Source organism: Carassius gibelio, chromosome B4 (assembly GCF_023724105.1).
Source record: "Carassius gibelio isolate Cgi1373 ecotype wild population from Czech Republic chromosome B4, carGib1.2-hapl.c, whole genome shotgun sequence".
Lineage (NCBI taxonomy): Eukaryota > Metazoa > Chordata > Actinopteri > Cypriniformes > Cyprinidae > Carassius > Carassius gibelio.
The window spans coordinates 18627174-18644529 of record NC_068399.1 but is presented as its reverse complement, the minus strand read 5'-3'; the positions used below and the strand labels follow the sequence as shown (position 1 = coordinate 18644529).

The following is a 17356-nucleotide window of genomic DNA, read 5'->3' as shown; positions in this document are numbered from 1 at the left end:
GGGGTGGGGGGGTTCATAATTAGCACATAGGAGTCATAAAAAGTTTAAATTATTAGACCACAAGTCATATTCATGGCATAAAGTCAAATTTAGGAGATACTTAGTTGCAACAGATACAGAAATAAAATTTTTTAGATATTAAGTAATAAAAATGAATGTTGAATTATGAGATTCAAAAAAATACAACAAGTAAATTATGAGATTCAAAAAATTAAGTTATGGGATACTAAGTAAGAAATAAATGAAAAGTTGAAATTGAAATTCTGACATAAAGTAACAACTATGACATAAAACATTGACTATTTATGGCATTAATATGGTTTACAAAAGAATTACTTTTTTCTTATGCAGCATTAAAGGCAAGATGACCGAAAATATTAAAAAGAGAAGGCGCTCTCTCTCTCTCTCTCTCTCTCCCTCTATATATATACTGTATACTAGTCACACACACACACACACACACACACACACACACACACACATATATATATATATATATATATATATATATATATATATATATATATATAAAGAAGAAAATAGATACTAAGTAATAGCTAAAATGAAAGAAAACATTTTTTGAGATTAAAGTACAAATTGGGAAAAAGCCAAATTTATAAGATTAAAAAAAGTTTAGTCAGTGTTTTTTTATGACAAATGTGTTTTTATATAAAATAAATAAAGGCAAATATCAGAATGCAGAGGCTAAACACGATAAGATCAGACATGAGGGCAGGTATGAGTGAAGCATGTAAATATTCTGTAGACTGGCATGGATTGCTTTTCCCCAGAATGAGGGGGATGGGAGGGGAACAGAAGTTTTTGTTATTTGTGTGCATGTGCACCCCCTCCTTGTGCATACCAGAGTCAGGGAAAAACGGATTCCTCTGAAAGTGTAAGACATTTTGGGATCACTGGATCTCAGGTCTCTGTCTGACGAGCAGATGAGTTTTGACAACATTTCTCGCACTGGCTTTGCTGTAAACTGGGGGACGCGGGGGCGCGCTCGAGGGGGACGGAGCGCGCAGCCCCAGGATCAAGTTACAGTCCCAGTCCCATACTTTTCAAGGCAACATTTTTTCCTCCATCACAAAAGTGGGGGATGGTGAACGCTATTTGGTTTCTTCAAACTTTAGAGTAACGAATACCGCAGCTGGGGTAAACTTTGTGCTGGAATTTAAACCGCAACTTTTGTTTACAGCTTTCACGCACCGCGTTTGTACGATGAAGAGATTTTTAATAGTATGTGAGAGAGAAAGGAGGCATAAAAAACTTTGGAATCGGACGAAAAGACATGTAGACAATGTGGAATCGCGAATCTAGGAAATACCCAAATTGTGACTTGGTTTGAAACCTTCAAGCGCATCGCGCACGAGCGGAGACCGACGGTTTGTTTGGAAACATTTGATGAAACATCGCTACATTGTTGGGTCTCCAAGATGTCCTCCAAGCGCCTCTGCTCCATTGTTGGAGGCTTTTGGATGCTTTGGATCTGGGCAGCAACCTCTATAATCGCCCAGGCGGTCATCTTGCACCCAAATGAAACGATATTCAACGACTTTTGTAAGAAATCCACAACTTGTGAAGTATTAAAATACAATACGTGCCTTGGTTCACCTTTGCCGTACACGCACACGTCTCTGATTCTGGCTGAAGACTCAGAAACTCAAGAGGAAGCCTATGAGAAATTAGCCATGTGGTCTGGTAAGTTACTGTTTTATTATGTAATACATATAAATGCATTTTTATTTCTACGTTCCCATTTAGAGACAATTAAATAATGTAGTAACTGTTAGTCTGAATAAAATCAATTTAATATCAAACATTTTTTTTATTGTATGTCAGTTTTGTATTGTTGAATATTGCTTAACGCATTATGTTTGCAATGCAGTTCAAATGCAAATTGGTTGGAGTAAAAGAACATAATTTTTTTTGCCTTTAATATCTTGTTATTCATATTAAACAAAGTTAATTATAATAAATTATATGACAAGATACAGTTTTAAAATGACAGTTGCATCAATGCCATCATGTTCTTAATTTTCACAACAGCCCCGTAATGAGCAATCTAACCCCTTCCTCTCCCATTCACACCTTATTCCCAAAGTTTCCTTTATTGTTCCTGAAAGTCCATTGCCCATGGGTCATTTCCTATAAATACGAAAAAGAAAACTACTGTACCAAGGCTTTAAATATCCACTAGATGCAGATAATTTTATAAATATCCTCATTTAACTCTATAAATATTATTTTGATGAACTATCAGATGTTAACCAGACAGTCAATGAGAATTAGACACTATTTTCTCAGACAATCTCCCAATCGCTTGTGCTCAGGGTTGAGAAATGCTCCTCGCTGCTGGGCCGTCATTCAACCATTGCTGTGTGCCGTTTACATGCCAAAATGTGAAAATGGAAAGGTCGAACTGCCCAGCCAGCACCTGTGCCAAGCTACACGCAAACCTTGCAGTATTGTGGAGCGGGAGAGGGGCTGGCCCAACTTCCTCAAGTGTGAAAACAAGGAGCAGTTCCCTAAGGGTTGCCAGGTAAGTCATACATTTGCATACGTCCAAAAAGTTTGGTCTGGATTGCACACGATGTGACCAAATTGTGACTTTCAGAATGAGGTCCAGAAGATCAAATTCAACACTTCAGGACAGTGTGAGGCTCCCCTGGTCAAAACCGACATCCAGGCAAGTTGGTACAAGGACGTGGAAGGTTGTGGGATCCAGTGCAACAATCCACTATTCACAGAAGACGAGCACTCGGACATGCATAACTACATTGCCACCTTCGGCTCCATCACTCTCCTATGTACCTTCTTTACGCTGGTAGGTTAACCGGTGAAGACGGGGTTTTCATCGTCTCAGGCTAGCTGACTTTCTGGTGTGCAGTATTTCTGACAGAATCTAGTTCAGGTTTGGGCTTCAGTCTTTAATTTTGGATGTTATTCCTGCTTACAATTTCCCAAAGGCCACATTTCTCGCCGACTGGAAGAATTCCAACCGTTACCCCGCTGTGATCCTCTTTTACGTCAACGCATGTTTCTTTATCGGAAGTATTGGATGGCTCGCTCAGTTCATGGATGGAGCCCGCAAAGAGATTGTGTGCAAAAGCGACGACACTATGCGGCTTGGAGAGCCGTCGTAAGTATGAAGCCAGTGGAAAATCCACAGGTCGGATTTCATTAAATTAGAGTTATGCTGCATATTACAAATATTGACTGTCAGGAACATTTGATAGCCAAAAATGTAACTGGACTGAACAATAATAATAATATAATTATGACTTACAGGAGAATATTTCAAATGAAATAGTATGAGTAATGACCCTTTTCCATGGTTTATTTTTCTCTAGATCCACCGAGACGCTGTCGTGCGTGATTATCTTCGTCATTGTGTATTATTCGCTAATGTCTGGAGTCATTTGGTTTGTTATGCTCACTTATGCCTGGCACACATCGTTCAAAGCCCTGGGAACCACCCATCAGCCTCTCTTTGGAAAAACATCATATTTTCACCTGGTCACATGGTCTGTTCCTTTCATTCTGACAGTTGCTATATTGGCCATTGCAGAGGTGAGGGAGCACTTGTTATTTTATTTTTTGTTGTTGTTTTTTTTTTTTTTTATGGTTAATATCAGCATATTCAGAGTGCTTCATTTTGACTCTATGAAATATTCCACAGGTGGATGGAGATTCGGTTAGTGGCATTTGCTTTGTTGGCTATAAGAACTACAGATACCGTGCAGGGTTTGTTCTGGCTCCTATCGGGGTGGTCCTTGTTGTTGGCGGCTATTTCCTAATAAGAGGTGAGAGAGATATTTTCAATTTGTTTGACAGTTGCACATGGCATAAAGACATGGTTTCATCAGTGTGGATTGTTTTCTAGGGGTTATGACATTGTTTTCCATTAAAAGTAACCATCCGGGGCTGCTCAGTGAAAAAGCTGCTAGTAAAATCAATGAAACAATGCTGAGGCTTGGTAAGTTTCAGATTCCTGTTTATATTTTTTGCATATTATACAGCTTGAACAGCTTTCATTAAGAACAAAATGATAACTACCCCAAATGTTCATTTAAAATACAACCCATATGAAAGTACAAATGTCAGTAATAAAGGTGTACAGTAAGTACACTGCAGCTGTCGCAATAATATTATGCTATTTTATTATAACATATATTTAATAGAAATACTTTTAATATAATAACATTCTCCACAAACAATGTAACACAAAAAGTGTCTGTGCATATGTGAATAGAGTAAATTTTCTCCACAAACAATGCATTGTACATATAAAGATATCCACTAAACATAATATAGTTTACTTGCGAATAATATTTTTATCAGTGACTTGATTTACAAGAATGAGCAAATTCCATTTTTTCCCCATTTCTCAGGCATATTTGGATTCTTGGCCTTTGGTTTTGTTTTAATTACGTTTGGCTGCCATTTCTATGACTTTTTCAACCAAGCTGAGTGGGAAAAAAGCTTCAGGGAATATGTACTGTGAGTCTTTTTTTTCTATCATCTAGCCTTTCTTGACAAAGTAGCATTTTATAGACATGTGTCTATAACATGTGTTACCTTGTCCACCAAATATTGTTTAGGGGTGCACGATAAATATCGGCCGATAATTAATGCGCATCTCATCAATAAAGTCAGTTCTCTAATCTGCTGTAAATTCCATCTGAGAGCCGGCTTTACTGACGAGATGCCCATCAATTATCGGCCGATATTCACCATGCACCCATAATATTGTTTTATGGTTGTGATAATGTAGAGGGGTACTAATGCTGTCATGTAACAAATCTGGTTTTGAATACAGATGTGAGGCGAATGTCACCATTGCTCACCAGACTAACAAGCCGATCCCAGAGTGTGCCATCAAGAACAGACCTAGTCTGCTGGTGGAGAAGATCAACCTCTTCTCAATGTTCGGCACAGGCGTCGCAATGAGCACATGGGTTTGGACGAAGGCCACCATCCTTATCTGGAAACGTACCTGGTTCAGGTAGCTAACAAACATACAGGGACAAATATGTTTCACTAATTTAAAAATGTTATACATTTTATAAAAAATATAGGTAAAACATAATATGCATTTAATATACATTTTTATTGAGATTATGTAATATTTTGTGTTTTAATAAATTAAAAATTCTAATGTGAACCATTTTCTCTCCATCCAAGAATCATTGGCCGAAGTGATGATGAGCCAAAACGCATTAAGAAGAGTAAAATGATTGCCAAGGCATTCTCAAAGAGAAAAGAACTGCAGAAGGATCCAGAAAAAGAGCTGTCCTTCAGCATGCACACCGTTTCTCATGAGGGACCTGTGGGTAAGCACCTCCTCATATATTCTAAAGATCATTTTCTACATTTTTAGGAGCACACTGGCACATAGATGACCTCAAAGCTAGTCAATCAGTCAAAAATGTAAAAGTGTTTTGCTTCTGTATTTTAGTCATAAATCAACAGCATTCAATTTTTAACCATTTGTACAGCGGGTATCAACTTTGACCTGAATGAGCCATCAATTGAAATGTCTTCTGCATGGGCCCAACATGTGACCAAGATGGTGGCTAGAAGAGGGGCAATTTTACCACAGGATATCTCTGTGACGCCCACTGGAACACCTGGTTAGTGCTCTAGTTCTTAAATAACAATTCATTAATATATATTCAATAGTTAACTTTAACCAGTGACCAGTAGTAGCTGTTTTTGTAATTAAACAAAACAATATGAATAACAATAAATGATTTACTATAAAAAATGAATGCATTATTCCCTACAGTTCCGCCTCCAGAGGAAAGAAACAAACTTTGGATGGTTGAAGCAGAAATTTCTCCTGAAATGATGAAAAGAAAGAAGAAGAAAAAGAGAAGGAAGGAAATACGGCCAACAGGTCCTGCAGTAGACGAAGGGAATCCTGCCTACCACCGAAGAGAGTTTGGTCCCAGCTCAGTCCCCCGTCTCCCAAAGCTTCCAGGTCACCGGAGTCTGGTGGCTAACCTTCGGGAGCAGCAGCGACAGCAGCAGGAGGAACGGGATATGCTACCTGGAGCATTCCCAGAATTCAGGCCTTCGTGTCCTCTTCCTTATCAGGAGAGGTATGGTGGTTTGGGATACTTACACAATAAACCCTCCAACCTCCCCCTTGTTAATCCCCTGACTCTACGAGATAGCATGCAAGATGGTTTGGGCGGCTTCCAGCAGTCATCATGGCAACCAAATGGGGTTTTCCGGTACCTTGGGCAGGAGGCTTCCGCGATGGATTCTGGATTCAGGACTGCAGTTGTGCCACGGGTCGATGGTAGGAGGGGTGTACCAATACACTCCAGAACCAATCTTATGGAGGCTGAGCTATTGGATGCTGACTCAGATTTTTAAATTTTAGTAGATGTTTGTGCAGTGAAAGGTGCTGGATACTCATGCTGAACAATGAACTTGGAGCAGAAGTGGTTTTGAACTGCTGTGCTGGCTCTGCTTGTCTAAAGGATAATACTTTTTTATGGAACTCTCATGAAAATATGAATTATGAACTGGATTTATTAAACATTATTAAAGAGTCATAAAGACATTTGTGCCTTCAACATGGATTTTGTAACATCCTACATGTGGTGTTCAGTTTGCTAGCTGAGCTAATATGACATAATTTTGATTTACATGATTCCCTTGCTTGGTTTGGAAACAGGTTAGTGTTTAAGGGGGCTTTATTCAAAAATGCCACATTATTGGGATCTTAGCTTAAAGAGGAATTGTGTAATTTCTGCAGCACTGGAGTTACCAAACAGAATCATATATTTTTTCCAGGTTTTCCAGTCTTTCAATAAAAAAGATAGACCCATCCAGAAGACATGCCATTACCTGAGCCAGCGTTGCTCTGTTCGTGTATTTGAATATGTTGCTTTGTTCGAATAATCTATTGACCTGTAGGTGGCGCTGTCACCAAATTTGGTATTTGCCTTCAGATCATGATACTGATGAAGGTTACCAAGTTTGTTTTCAAGAGATTAAAGCACTAATCCAATTTTGGGTCAACATTGTTAACTTAATCTCAAAAGGATAGTTTGCCCAAAAATGAATATTCTGACAGCACCTAAGGCTACGTTTATGCTAGTGCATTTTCAATTTAAAACGCATAACTTTTGCTACGGTTACGTCAGTCATTTACGCTACTCAAAAACTGAGAATTTTGAAAATGCTGCAGATCCTGTTTTAGTTTGAAAACTTTGGGGTTGCGTTTCAGTGTAAATGGAGCAAAATGGAGACTTTTGAAAATGATGGTGTGGTTGCCCAAATCCTCTCTGCATATCCTTGACGACAGTGTAAAAAATATCATGCACATTGTTGTACACATATGAATATATAGGTAGATAGATTCCCAATTCGACCGCTCCAAGCACACAGACTATGGTTATATTATCATATCATAGTTATATTAACCATACTATCTTATGGTTGTGTCTGCATGAATGGTCCTGTGACATATATTTTCGGTTGTGTAGTGTAGACAGAGATAGTTTCTGAAACGCAGTAAGAACGCCAGTGTTGACAAGGATCATTTAAATTTTTTAATACTGATTTAAAATTAAAATGTACTAGTGTAAACATAGCCTAAGATTATAAAAGATCTGTTGAAGTTGTTATTTTTGTTTTCTTTGCACACAAAAAGTATTCTCGTAGCTTTAGCTAAAACTAAGGCTGAAAAACTGATACCACATTTATTATTTTAAAGATGTGCTTACTACCTTTCTGGACCCTGAACATGGTTTTGCTTTGCTGTCTATGCAGGGTCAGAAAGCTCTCGGATTTCATCAAAAATATCTAAAGTGTTTTGCATTTGAACGAAGGTCTTACGGGTTTAAAACAACATGAGGGTGAGTAACAAATGACAGAATTTTCATTTTTGGTTGAACTATTGTGTCAGTGTCGTTATTATATTGAATGGAGCCCAAAAAAATATTCAGTCACTTCATTCACTCCTCTCAATGATCATCTGGTCCAAATTTGGTAAGAATATTTACTGTTTTCGAACAGGTTTTCCTGTCAGCCAATGGTTAGTCTAAGAGTCAACATGCTCAAATAAACATACAGTGTATGAAACAGTGTACAGATGGCTTATTTAAAGTTGCCCCTACATATTAAACTGGGATAGGATAAATTAATATTGAGTAACTTCATAGTCCTTCATAGTAACTTCATAGTTTTTTCATAGTGGGCCTACAGGCCATTATATGACATTTGGTATGAAAAATTTTAAAAACAAACAAAAAACACAGACTGTACTAAATCAGTTGAAAAACCTCACAATTAAACATTCTTGGCCACACCTTGAGAATGAACTTACAAAAGTCTTGGTAAAAAAAATTGCCTGGTGCAATTACAAACAAGTCCACCTCTCTCATTCAAAGAGAAAAAGAGAATATAAAGGGCATTGCTTTTGTTTAAAAACTATAGTTGAAAATGGCCATGATTATGTAAGATTCTGTTTCCATTGACAATTATTTCTGTACAGTGCTATTACAAAAACTATTTTTATATTTTATAGTCCTATTGTTTTTTTTCACCAGTTTTATTGTATATTATTTTAAACTGTACATACTTCAGATCACATTTTTGTTGCTCACGCCCATTGTAGTGATTTTTGTTTCATACACATGGATTTGCTTCTCGGTGTGAATTTATTTTCAAATGTTAAGGTTATTTACGCAATTTATTATTTTTCGTTTAAAAATTTTCTTAGAGCGTTGTTAATATCTGTGTCATTATTAACAAACAAAGCAGCTGTGCAGCATTTATTTTTTTTTTTGCTGTCCTTCAAGAATGTATTTTAAAGAAAAAGTGTTTAATGAAGATGCGTGTGCTCTGCGACTTAAGTAATATCCTTTTTTCCCATCACCGTTGCTGTTATTCCCTCATAAGAGCCGGTCTGTCCTTATCAGTAGTATTTTATTTTAGTATTTTCATGTGATCTTTGCTATTTTCCTGCCATTCCATTGTATATATTTTTAATATTGACCTACCATTAATGAATAAAATGTACTGAAACCTAAAGGATTCAGATTATGTTGAATGCTTCCAGGTTATTTTCATTACGCATAAAAAAAGGAAATAATGTTTAGCATTACTGTATAGTATAAAAATAATGTGACAGTAATTTTTTATTTTGTAGAGAAACATAATAATATATATACAGACCAAAAGTTTGGAAACATTACTATTTTTAATGTTTTTGAAAGAAGTTTCTTCTGCTCATCAAGCCTGCATTTATTTGATCAAAAATACAGAAAAAAATTAATATTGTGATATATTATTACAATTTAAAATAATTGTTTTTAAATGTATTATATTTTAAATTATCATTTATTTCTGTGATGCAAAGCTGAATTTTTAGGATCATTATCACATGATCCTTTAGAAATCATTCTAATATGATGATTCATTATCAAAGTTGGAAACAGTTGGAACTGCTGCTTAATATTTTTTCAGAACATGTGATACTTTTTTAGGATACTTTGATGAATAATAATTAAAAAAAAAGAATCATGTGATAGACTGGATGTTACATGTGACACTGAAGGCTGGAGTATGATGCTGAAAATTCAGCTTTGCATCACATTTTTAAAGTATATTCAAATAGAAAACTATTATTTTAAGTTGTAATAATATTTCACAATATGTCTATTTTTTCTGTATTTTGGATCAAATAAATGCTGGCTTGATGAGCAATGAAAATTAAAAATAGTAATGTTTCCAAACTTTTGGTCTGTACTGTGAATATACAACGTGTGGACATGAAAAATACCCCACGAAAAGAATGTTTAAGTAGCCCGTTGAAAACGGCGGACTTGTCAACACCTGGCGTTTGTTGACGAATGAATCATGGCGTGAATGGTTCAGCGACTCACTTGTAAGGACAAGTAAAATTTGTCGCCACCTTCTGGCTTGACGTTGTAACCTTAAATAAATGTTTCGTCCAATCCAATATATAATAACGAGATTAAAGTTGTATCAATTACAGAATTATGAAATTAAAGATATTGTTTGGAAAATAACATCTTTAATCTCACAATTCTTTAATTGCTCATATTTTACTCCTGCAATTTTTACTTTTTTATCTATATATTATGACTTTATGTTGTTTTGCTATGACTATATTAATAATAATGTTAATAGTAGTAGTCTTGGTATGTCGTGGGTTCAGCTGGAATCTTGTTGACAAAATTTTTTAAAAAAAGTAATGATTCCAAATTAATGAAGTGAGTGCTAAGAAGCGCGTTCACGGCAGGCGTGGGCGGCGCGCACAGGCCTTGACTACAGAAGAGCTGCTGGTGGTGGTGGCGCGCGATTGTAGCAGGATGGCGCACACCAAACACAGCATGTCCACTGATGTAGAGAGTCGCAGGCGACGGTCCACTGAGGGCTCAGGCGAGTATTACAATCTTCTTAAAGTTATTCAGAAGCACAAAGAGACTATAGTCTAATTGTGCAGTAATGAGAACTGTTTTAATATATTTTCTTTGCTTGTCTGCTTTGTTTGTTTTGGTTCCGGTGATTCTCCTAATCTATAGAAATTATTTAATTTCTTAATTTTTGACTCTAAATTAAAGACACTTTCACATCAGTTAGTCGTTTAAGTGAATGCTGACAAATAAGAAATTACTCAGATGTGTAGTGGGATTTTGGGAACGTGTGACACCTGTAAGGAGAGACTGATTTCACTGGTTCTACCAACGGCATTGAGTAATGTTTTTTTTTTTTTTTTAATTCTACTGCAAATACAAAGTTAAAAACATAATTGATATGCAAAAAAACAAAAAGGAAATATTTAAGTATTTGTTTGTTTTTACTCTGTCACAAATTTAAAGGCCTTTTCCATACTTCTATTATCAATACATTGCTTAGATCTAACAAAAAAAAATTATTTGCTTTTTCAATTTGTTTTTATTTATTGTTTTAAAGACATTGTGCCTTTTTCTGTTGGAATCATTTAGTATTGTGATCTTTGACCTCTAAAATATATATAAGCGTTTTAAATATAACAATTAATTCATGCTCATAGGAACATTTGGCTTATTTTGAAATATGCTACTAGTTGTCTGTGGTTTAATTATTTTTATTGCTTTGATTTTTTTGATGATCTCATGCCATGATATCAATTAGCAGTGCAATAAGACACAGTTAATTCACTGATGTTCTGTGAGAAACTGATGTTCTTGTGACCATCAGGAGTCTTTAGTTAGTTCCAGACTGACTGGTTGGGGACTCCACCTAGTCATCAGATGACCATGAGAAACCTCTTAATCTGCCGAGACATTTCTTTCTTTCTCTGTATGACCTTTAGAGCCCTTCTGGGACCATGACCCCAGAAGCCGCCGCTGTAGCTCCCAGTGTGACAGACTGTGTGTAGCTGGAGCATATCTTGAGATCCCAGATACTCCTTCCCCCTGCACCTCCCAGTACCTTGGACACTACACTCCAAAATGCCTCTCTGCACAGAGTGAGTATCTTCCTATAGTCTGTCTAATCAGTTCATAAGTGCAAAAATAGTAATAAAAAAATATTTGTTATTTATTTTGTTAAATGAAAGTTTCAGGGTTATTATAGTTATATATAGTAACCAAAAATACAGTTTAATTTCGTAAAAAAAAAAATATATATATATACACACACAAACACACACTTACATTTATTATTATTAATAATTTGAATCAATTTGATTCAATTTATTCAGAATAATATAAATTAATATTAATAGCTGATAGTATCTAAATTATCTAAAAATGACAATGAAAAGGGATAGGATCCTGTTTGGGAAATTACAGCATTTTTAAAATGTTCATAATATAAAGCAAGTCAAATAACTTTCTAACTATTTCTATATTTACTGTATAGAAGTTATATATAGTTTTTTTTTCTCTTTTCTAATAACATCCCCCCAAAATTGAGCAAAATATGCTTGAGATTAAGATTTTTGTTATGCATATTTTCTTATACAGCTGCAATACTCTGCAAAATGTGTGAAGATATTATTTGTGCAAATTAAATGCAAGAAATATTAGCTATGAAATTTGCCCTTGAAAGAACAAGCAATCACCCTTTTTATTCCATAGAATTACTGTACACTTTTCTCCAAAAAATTATTTCTCATTTTGTTCTTTGTTTTCTTCAGGGCATTCACGGTGCACAGATGATGTCTGGCAGGAAGCGAGCATCAGAACCACCATCCGCGCAGAAAACGAGGTGGAGGCACATAAACTTGCCAACAACTACAGGGTGTGTAAATATGAGCGCTTATTAAATATTCCCGTTTTAACAGTCAGAGATTTTTCCAGAGTTAGAGTGAAAATCCTTGGAATAACTGGAGGAACTGTTTCAAATGATTTGTTTATGTATGTATGCATTCCAGTTTGGTTTCAGGAAATGGAAGAGTCATGTAACCGAACGACCCATTGAAGACAGGTCTGATGTAGTTAAAGAGCTCTATTCTGACCTCAACTATATCAAACACCATTCAGGTTAGAAAAAATTGAATGAGAAAATTAGATAAATCCCCAAAATTGCTGGAAATTAAAAATGTGTTGTCATCACTATAGCTAAAAAAAAATTGTAAAACAAAGTAAACTATATATATATGTATGTATGTATGTGTTTGTGTGTGTATGTATATGTATGTATGTGTTTGTGTGTGTATGTATATGTATGTATGTATGTATATGTGGTTTTTATATTTTGACTTTTAATATACATTTATATATTTTTTAACTTTTAAATTATAGTGTGTTTGTTAACTGTGATGTTTCTACTCCCTAGGATCACTGGTCTCTGTTGGGAATGTGATCTATGTGTTGCTCTTTGGCTGGTGGATCTCCTTATTTTACTTCTTGGTTAGTCTGCTGATGTTTTGCACCATTGCTGGGATCCCATATGGTATGTCAGGGTTCTTTTGTAAACTAGTTCTTATTAATAGTCCATTCCAGTTGCACTTTATTCTAATTTATTCTAATCATATTTCATGATAGGAAAGCTCTGTTTGAAGCTGTCAGGTTATTTCTTATGGCCATTTGGAAAGGCATTACAGAAAGTAAGTGAAAAATCCGCAGAACTTCCCATAAACGTATACCGGTAGCCTATTCATGTACTGTATTTTTTCTTTTTTTTTTTATTCTGTCACACTGTTGAATCGATCTGAAAAGCCTAGTTAGATAAGTTTCTCTTAATGCCTGCAGCAGGGCACATGACATTCATTCCAAACTCTGCGGTTTTCCACGTTTAAATAAATTTTGACTTCCAAGACTTCAGTGTCACTGATTCTAAATCCGAATAGGAATTCTCTCGGCTGACTGCACGTTTTTAAATTCTTTTTTCAGAGCATCAGCCTGGTGAAGAAATGTTGTATCAAATTCCCACATTGTGAGGCCATTCCGGAGGTGGATGAGAGAAAGGAGTCTTCGGAGGTGAAAGAGTCTACACCTCTGCTGCGCTCCGCTCCTGCGGTCACCGCAGAAATCCCTTTGACTGCGCTGCCTCCAAAACAGACTCGTTACTGGGTGAGACTGTCAGTTTTGAGCAGTTTATTAAGCTGATAGGCCTGTAAATCATATCATTCTTGAGGTTTAGCAAGTTGAGGTTTGTTAACCAGAAGGTTTCTGGTTTGAAGACCAATGAGGGGTAAGACTACAATTTGAATTCCTAAATGGATATCTTGATGTTTTCTTTCTAGTGTCGGCTGAGTACGTATGTTTGGCTGGTGTTGGGATACCCCCTGCTGGCTGTGGTTCATTTCCTGGCTATCTTCCTGTCCTGGATGCTGGTTTTCACCATCCCGGTGTCAAAGATGAACGTCAGGACCTTGAGCATCATCCTGCTTATGCCACCAGAGGAGGTCATAATCCGGACTGTGAAAAAAGTAAGCATTATTCTGCTCTTTACATTAGTAGATTTAATGTTTTGTACTAATGGTTGCAATGTTTTATTCTTCTTTTTTTTTTTTTTTTTAGCCACAAGGTTGTGAGACCAGAGTTCTGCTGTGCTGTTACCGTGCCTTTAACTGGTACTACTACAAATTTACTGTGGATGGGATCAATGTGTTTGCTGTCAGTATCCTTTATAATGGGGGTTTATAAAACTCGCTTACATAAAATGGTATCTTTTTTTATTTCTGATTTATTTAGATTTTGTGAAATATACAGGGTGGGAAAAAATAATGATAAAATAAAGGAGAAAATAATCATGAAAATATAAAAAGATGTGTAAGAATATTACATAGTAAAAAGTAAATAAATATATACTTATTAAATAGTACACTAAAATGATTGGCGTAAATACTATTTTTATTTTTTTCCCCCTTCAGATATTTTGCATTTATTTTTTTTTAAATTGCCATTTCTTTGTACTTGTGAAACTGAGTGAAAATGCTTCTACAATTTTTTTGGGGGGTGTATAAATAACATGTACAATTGGTACCTTTTGATAAATACATTTTGCTAGCTTTATTTTATTATTGATATGCACCACTTATTGTCATGGTAAGATCTTTAAAAAACTTTATTCAGATCTGTTGCCTCTGGTCATTATCACTCTGGTGATCGGCTATATAGACAAAGAGGATTATTATGTGAGCTCAGAGGCAAAGTTTGCCACAGCAGTGAGCTCTATTATCCCATTGTCTTACTACATTGGGATGGGGATAGCAAGGTAACATTAAAAATCCTTTTTATAATTTATATTACTTCTCTTACTACCTTTTACTAATAATTATTTCAAATAATTGATTAAAAAGAAAGCTGAATTTTACTTTTGAGCTTTTTTTCCCTGTAGTATTTCCGCACAGAGTAACTTTGCAGTGGGAGCGGTAGTAAACGCCACGTTCGGCTCGATCACGGAGATGGCCTTTTACATCACAGCTCTGCTGCAGGGTCATCGCGCAGGAAGCAAGTGCTACGCAGAGATCGTCAAATCTGCTCTGACCGGCACACTGCTGGGCTGCATCCTCTTCATACCTGTGAGAGCCTGTGTGTGTGTGTTCCTGTGCTGCTGCTGCTTCCTCACACTCTCTAATAACCGCCACTCGTACAGTACATGTTGTACATTATAACATTTCCTCTAACAGCTGCATTCTGTGTGAGTGTGTTTTAGGGCATCTGTATGATCATCGGCGGCTGCAAACACCGAGAGCAGCGGTTCAACAGCAGGTCGGCGGGAGTCAGCTCAGCTCTGCTCTTTATATCAATAGGAGGTGAGAGGGCTAAACAATTCACTGCGTTAAGTAGAATGAATTATATTTGACCTTTCACCTCTGTCTGACCACAGGTGTTTTCGCTCCCACGCTGTTTTCAAAGGCTTATGGAAACTTTATATGTGAGGGCTGTAACAACTCGCCTGGTAACACCACAAAGCCCTTCTTATGTAACAACTGCCATTATGACCTGGTATGTTGTTTACTTAATAAAATTCATGTCATTCAAACATATTTTAATGATGCAAAGCACAGTAGTTAAATATATGGCCATGATGTTTTCCTACAGAGCGAAAACAACCGACCTCTTTTTTTGAGTCATATCGAGTGAGTATCTAAACGCATTTGTTTTACTACATAAAGACTTTTAAATGTCTAAATGACGTCTTTGTTTTCAGGCCTTTAGTGTACACAATCTCTGTCCTGTTGCCTTCTGCATATCTCATTGGTCTGATCTTCACCCTTAAGACTCATTCGCATATTTATGATATCCACATCAGTGATGCCCACTGTCATGGTGCGTATTAGTGGATTTGCTTTCGGATTACACCATTCTGGTTGAATGTTGTTTAGTTGAATGTATGAATTGTTCTCTTTGTGTTAGTTGTTAGTGACCATGGCGCGGTGGTTCACTGGTCTAGAGCGAGAGCTCTTGTGGTGCTCATTTTGGCTACAGTAATGATGGCAGCTTGCGCTGATCTCAGCACAGAGCACATCAAACCCATCATCTCCAACTCCAGTGTCTCACAGGTACATTTTTATTTTATTCTTTATTTTTTTAAATCATAATATATATAATAATTTCTAAAGGTAATTTATTTTATAAAATGAATGTTTTTCCCATTTTATTTTTATTTTACAAATTAAATTAAATATCTCCTATGTACAGTCCCTATTCCTGCTCTGTATTTAATCTAGAATATTCACTCATTATAAATATTGCAGTATTTTATTGGAGTTACTGTATTGGCTATGGTTCCCGAGCTTCCTGAGATAGTCAATGGGATCCAGTTTGCTCTTCAGAACAACATCAGCCTCAGGTTACAATCATTTGGTGTTAAAATAGATGTGCATTTCACTGTTTCCACTATGTAATCTGGATGTGGCTTTAATATGGGTATCTGTTATCTTGTAGCCTGGAAGTGGGGAGCTGTATTGCCGTTCAGGTGTGCATGTTACAGATACCGCTACTGATCTTGTTCAATGCTTTTTATGTAAGTCACACTCAAAAAAAATTAATAGTTGTTTCAGTTACTCAGTTCTGCAGTGTGACACAAGTTCTTTCTGTTTTTCCCAAGGATGTTGGATTCGTTCTCATATTCAGTGATTTACACCTCTGGGCAAGCATCTTCAGTGTTATTCTGGTCAACTACATATTTATGGATGGAAAGTCAGACTACTTCCAGGGTAAGTGTTATTAGTATTATTGGTTTGTACATCATTTACACACCCTCCTGTAACTGTACTATAGCTTTATGTAAGGAACAATTTACTTTCATTGTATGAAAAGCTTAGACATTCTACTATAAATAACTTCTTTGTATTCCATTGAGGAAAGTCATATAGATTTGATAACATAAAATTTGTGTGTGGGCTAATAAAATAATAATATAAATTTAAGGTATAATGTATCAACTAACGTGTATCAGTTTTTTTGTGAATTTTTCTTGAGCTTAAGACTGTTAATAGCATCATTAAATGTAATGCAGTTTGTTTAGGCAAGTACAGTTAGTTCAGGCTGCATTGTTACATAAAATAGTTATTAATAACTGTTGTTTTTCGTTGAACAGGAACGGCTCTGGTGGTCGTGTACCTTATTCTTCTGGCTTTGTATTTTTTTGCACCTGCTCCTCTTGGATGTTGAGAAAAATGACTCTTTCCTTGTTATTTTTTTTATTGTTGACATGTTTGTAGTGTTTCTGTGTATTCTTGTCTTACATATATATTGTAAAATTTTGGATATTTTCCAGCATGTGAAGCATGCAGGCTCTTACTTGTGAGCCGGTTAGAAGCTGGGAGCGATTTCACTGTGTTTACTTGAAAATGCATAAAAATATTTTACATTCACCCCCCCCCCCCCCAAAAAAAAAGATGTCACATCAAAATTAAACTAAT

The 17356-nt window shown here is 36.0% G+C and overlaps 2 protein-coding genes across 2 annotated transcripts; both read left to right on the top strand.

Annotated features, from left to right (window-relative positions):
* The first annotated feature begins 863 nt into the window (after positions 1-863).
* On the top strand, positions 864-6580 carry smo (smoothened, frizzled class receptor). The gene is made up of 12 exons (XM_052555043.1): positions 864-1704; positions 2337-2545; positions 2621-2830; positions 2973-3145; positions 3357-3576; positions 3686-3809; positions 3890-3982; positions 4398-4506; positions 4826-5011; positions 5191-5339; positions 5505-5639; positions 5795-6580. The coding sequence occupies exons 1-12, from the start codon at positions 1440-1442 to the stop codon at positions 6388-6390; spliced, it is 2469 nt and encodes an 822-aa protein (XP_052411003.1). The 5' UTR covers positions 864-1439; the 3' UTR covers positions 6391-6580.
* A 3706-nt stretch (positions 6581-10286) lies between these two features.
* On the top strand, positions 10287-17318 carry cax1 (cation/H+ exchanger protein 1). Its single transcript, XM_052554627.1, has 20 exons — positions 10287-10431; positions 11348-11503; positions 12176-12279; positions 12413-12521; positions 12817-12933; positions 13026-13087; positions 13374-13553; positions 13727-13912; positions 14004-14103; positions 14559-14700; positions 14824-15007; positions 15142-15241; positions 15316-15434; positions 15531-15568; positions 15640-15758; positions 15846-15991; positions 16187-16281; positions 16377-16455; positions 16540-16648; positions 17032-17318. Exons 1-20 carry the CDS (start codon positions 10362-10364, stop codon positions 17103-17105), a joined length of 2289 nt encoding a protein of 762 aa, XP_052410587.1. The 5' UTR covers positions 10287-10361; the 3' UTR covers positions 17106-17318.
* Positions 17319-17356: the final 38 nt, after the last annotated feature.

What these genes read in the sequence shown, in the direction of transcription:
- smo (XM_052555043.1), top strand. Translation starts at nt 1,440, where the DNA reads ATGTCCTCCAAGCGCCTCTGCTCCATTGTTGGAGGCTTTTGGATGCTT. An exon ending in GAAATTAGCCATGTGGTCTG is followed by an intron (nt 1,705 to 2,336) that starts GTAAGTTACTGT and finishes GCTTGTGCTCAG; the next exon opens with GGTTGAGAAATGCTCCTCGC. An exon ending in TATGTACCTTCTTTACGCTG is followed by an intron (nt 2,831 to 2,972) that starts GTAGGTTAACCG and finishes AATTTCCCAAAG; the next exon opens with GCCACATTTCTCGCCGACTG.
- cax1 (XM_052554627.1), top strand. Translation starts at nt 10,362, where the DNA reads ATGGCGCACACCAAACACAGCATGTCCACTGATGTAGAGAGTCGCAGG. An exon ending in GCTGCATCCTCTTCATACCT is followed by an intron (nt 15,008 to 15,141) that starts GTGAGAGCCTGT and finishes AGTGTGTTTTAG; the next exon opens with GGCATCTGTATGATCATCGG. An exon ending in AAAGTCAGACTACTTCCAGG is followed by an intron (nt 16,649 to 17,031) that starts GTAAGTGTTATT and finishes TTCGTTGAACAG; the next exon opens with GAACGGCTCTGGTGGTCGTG.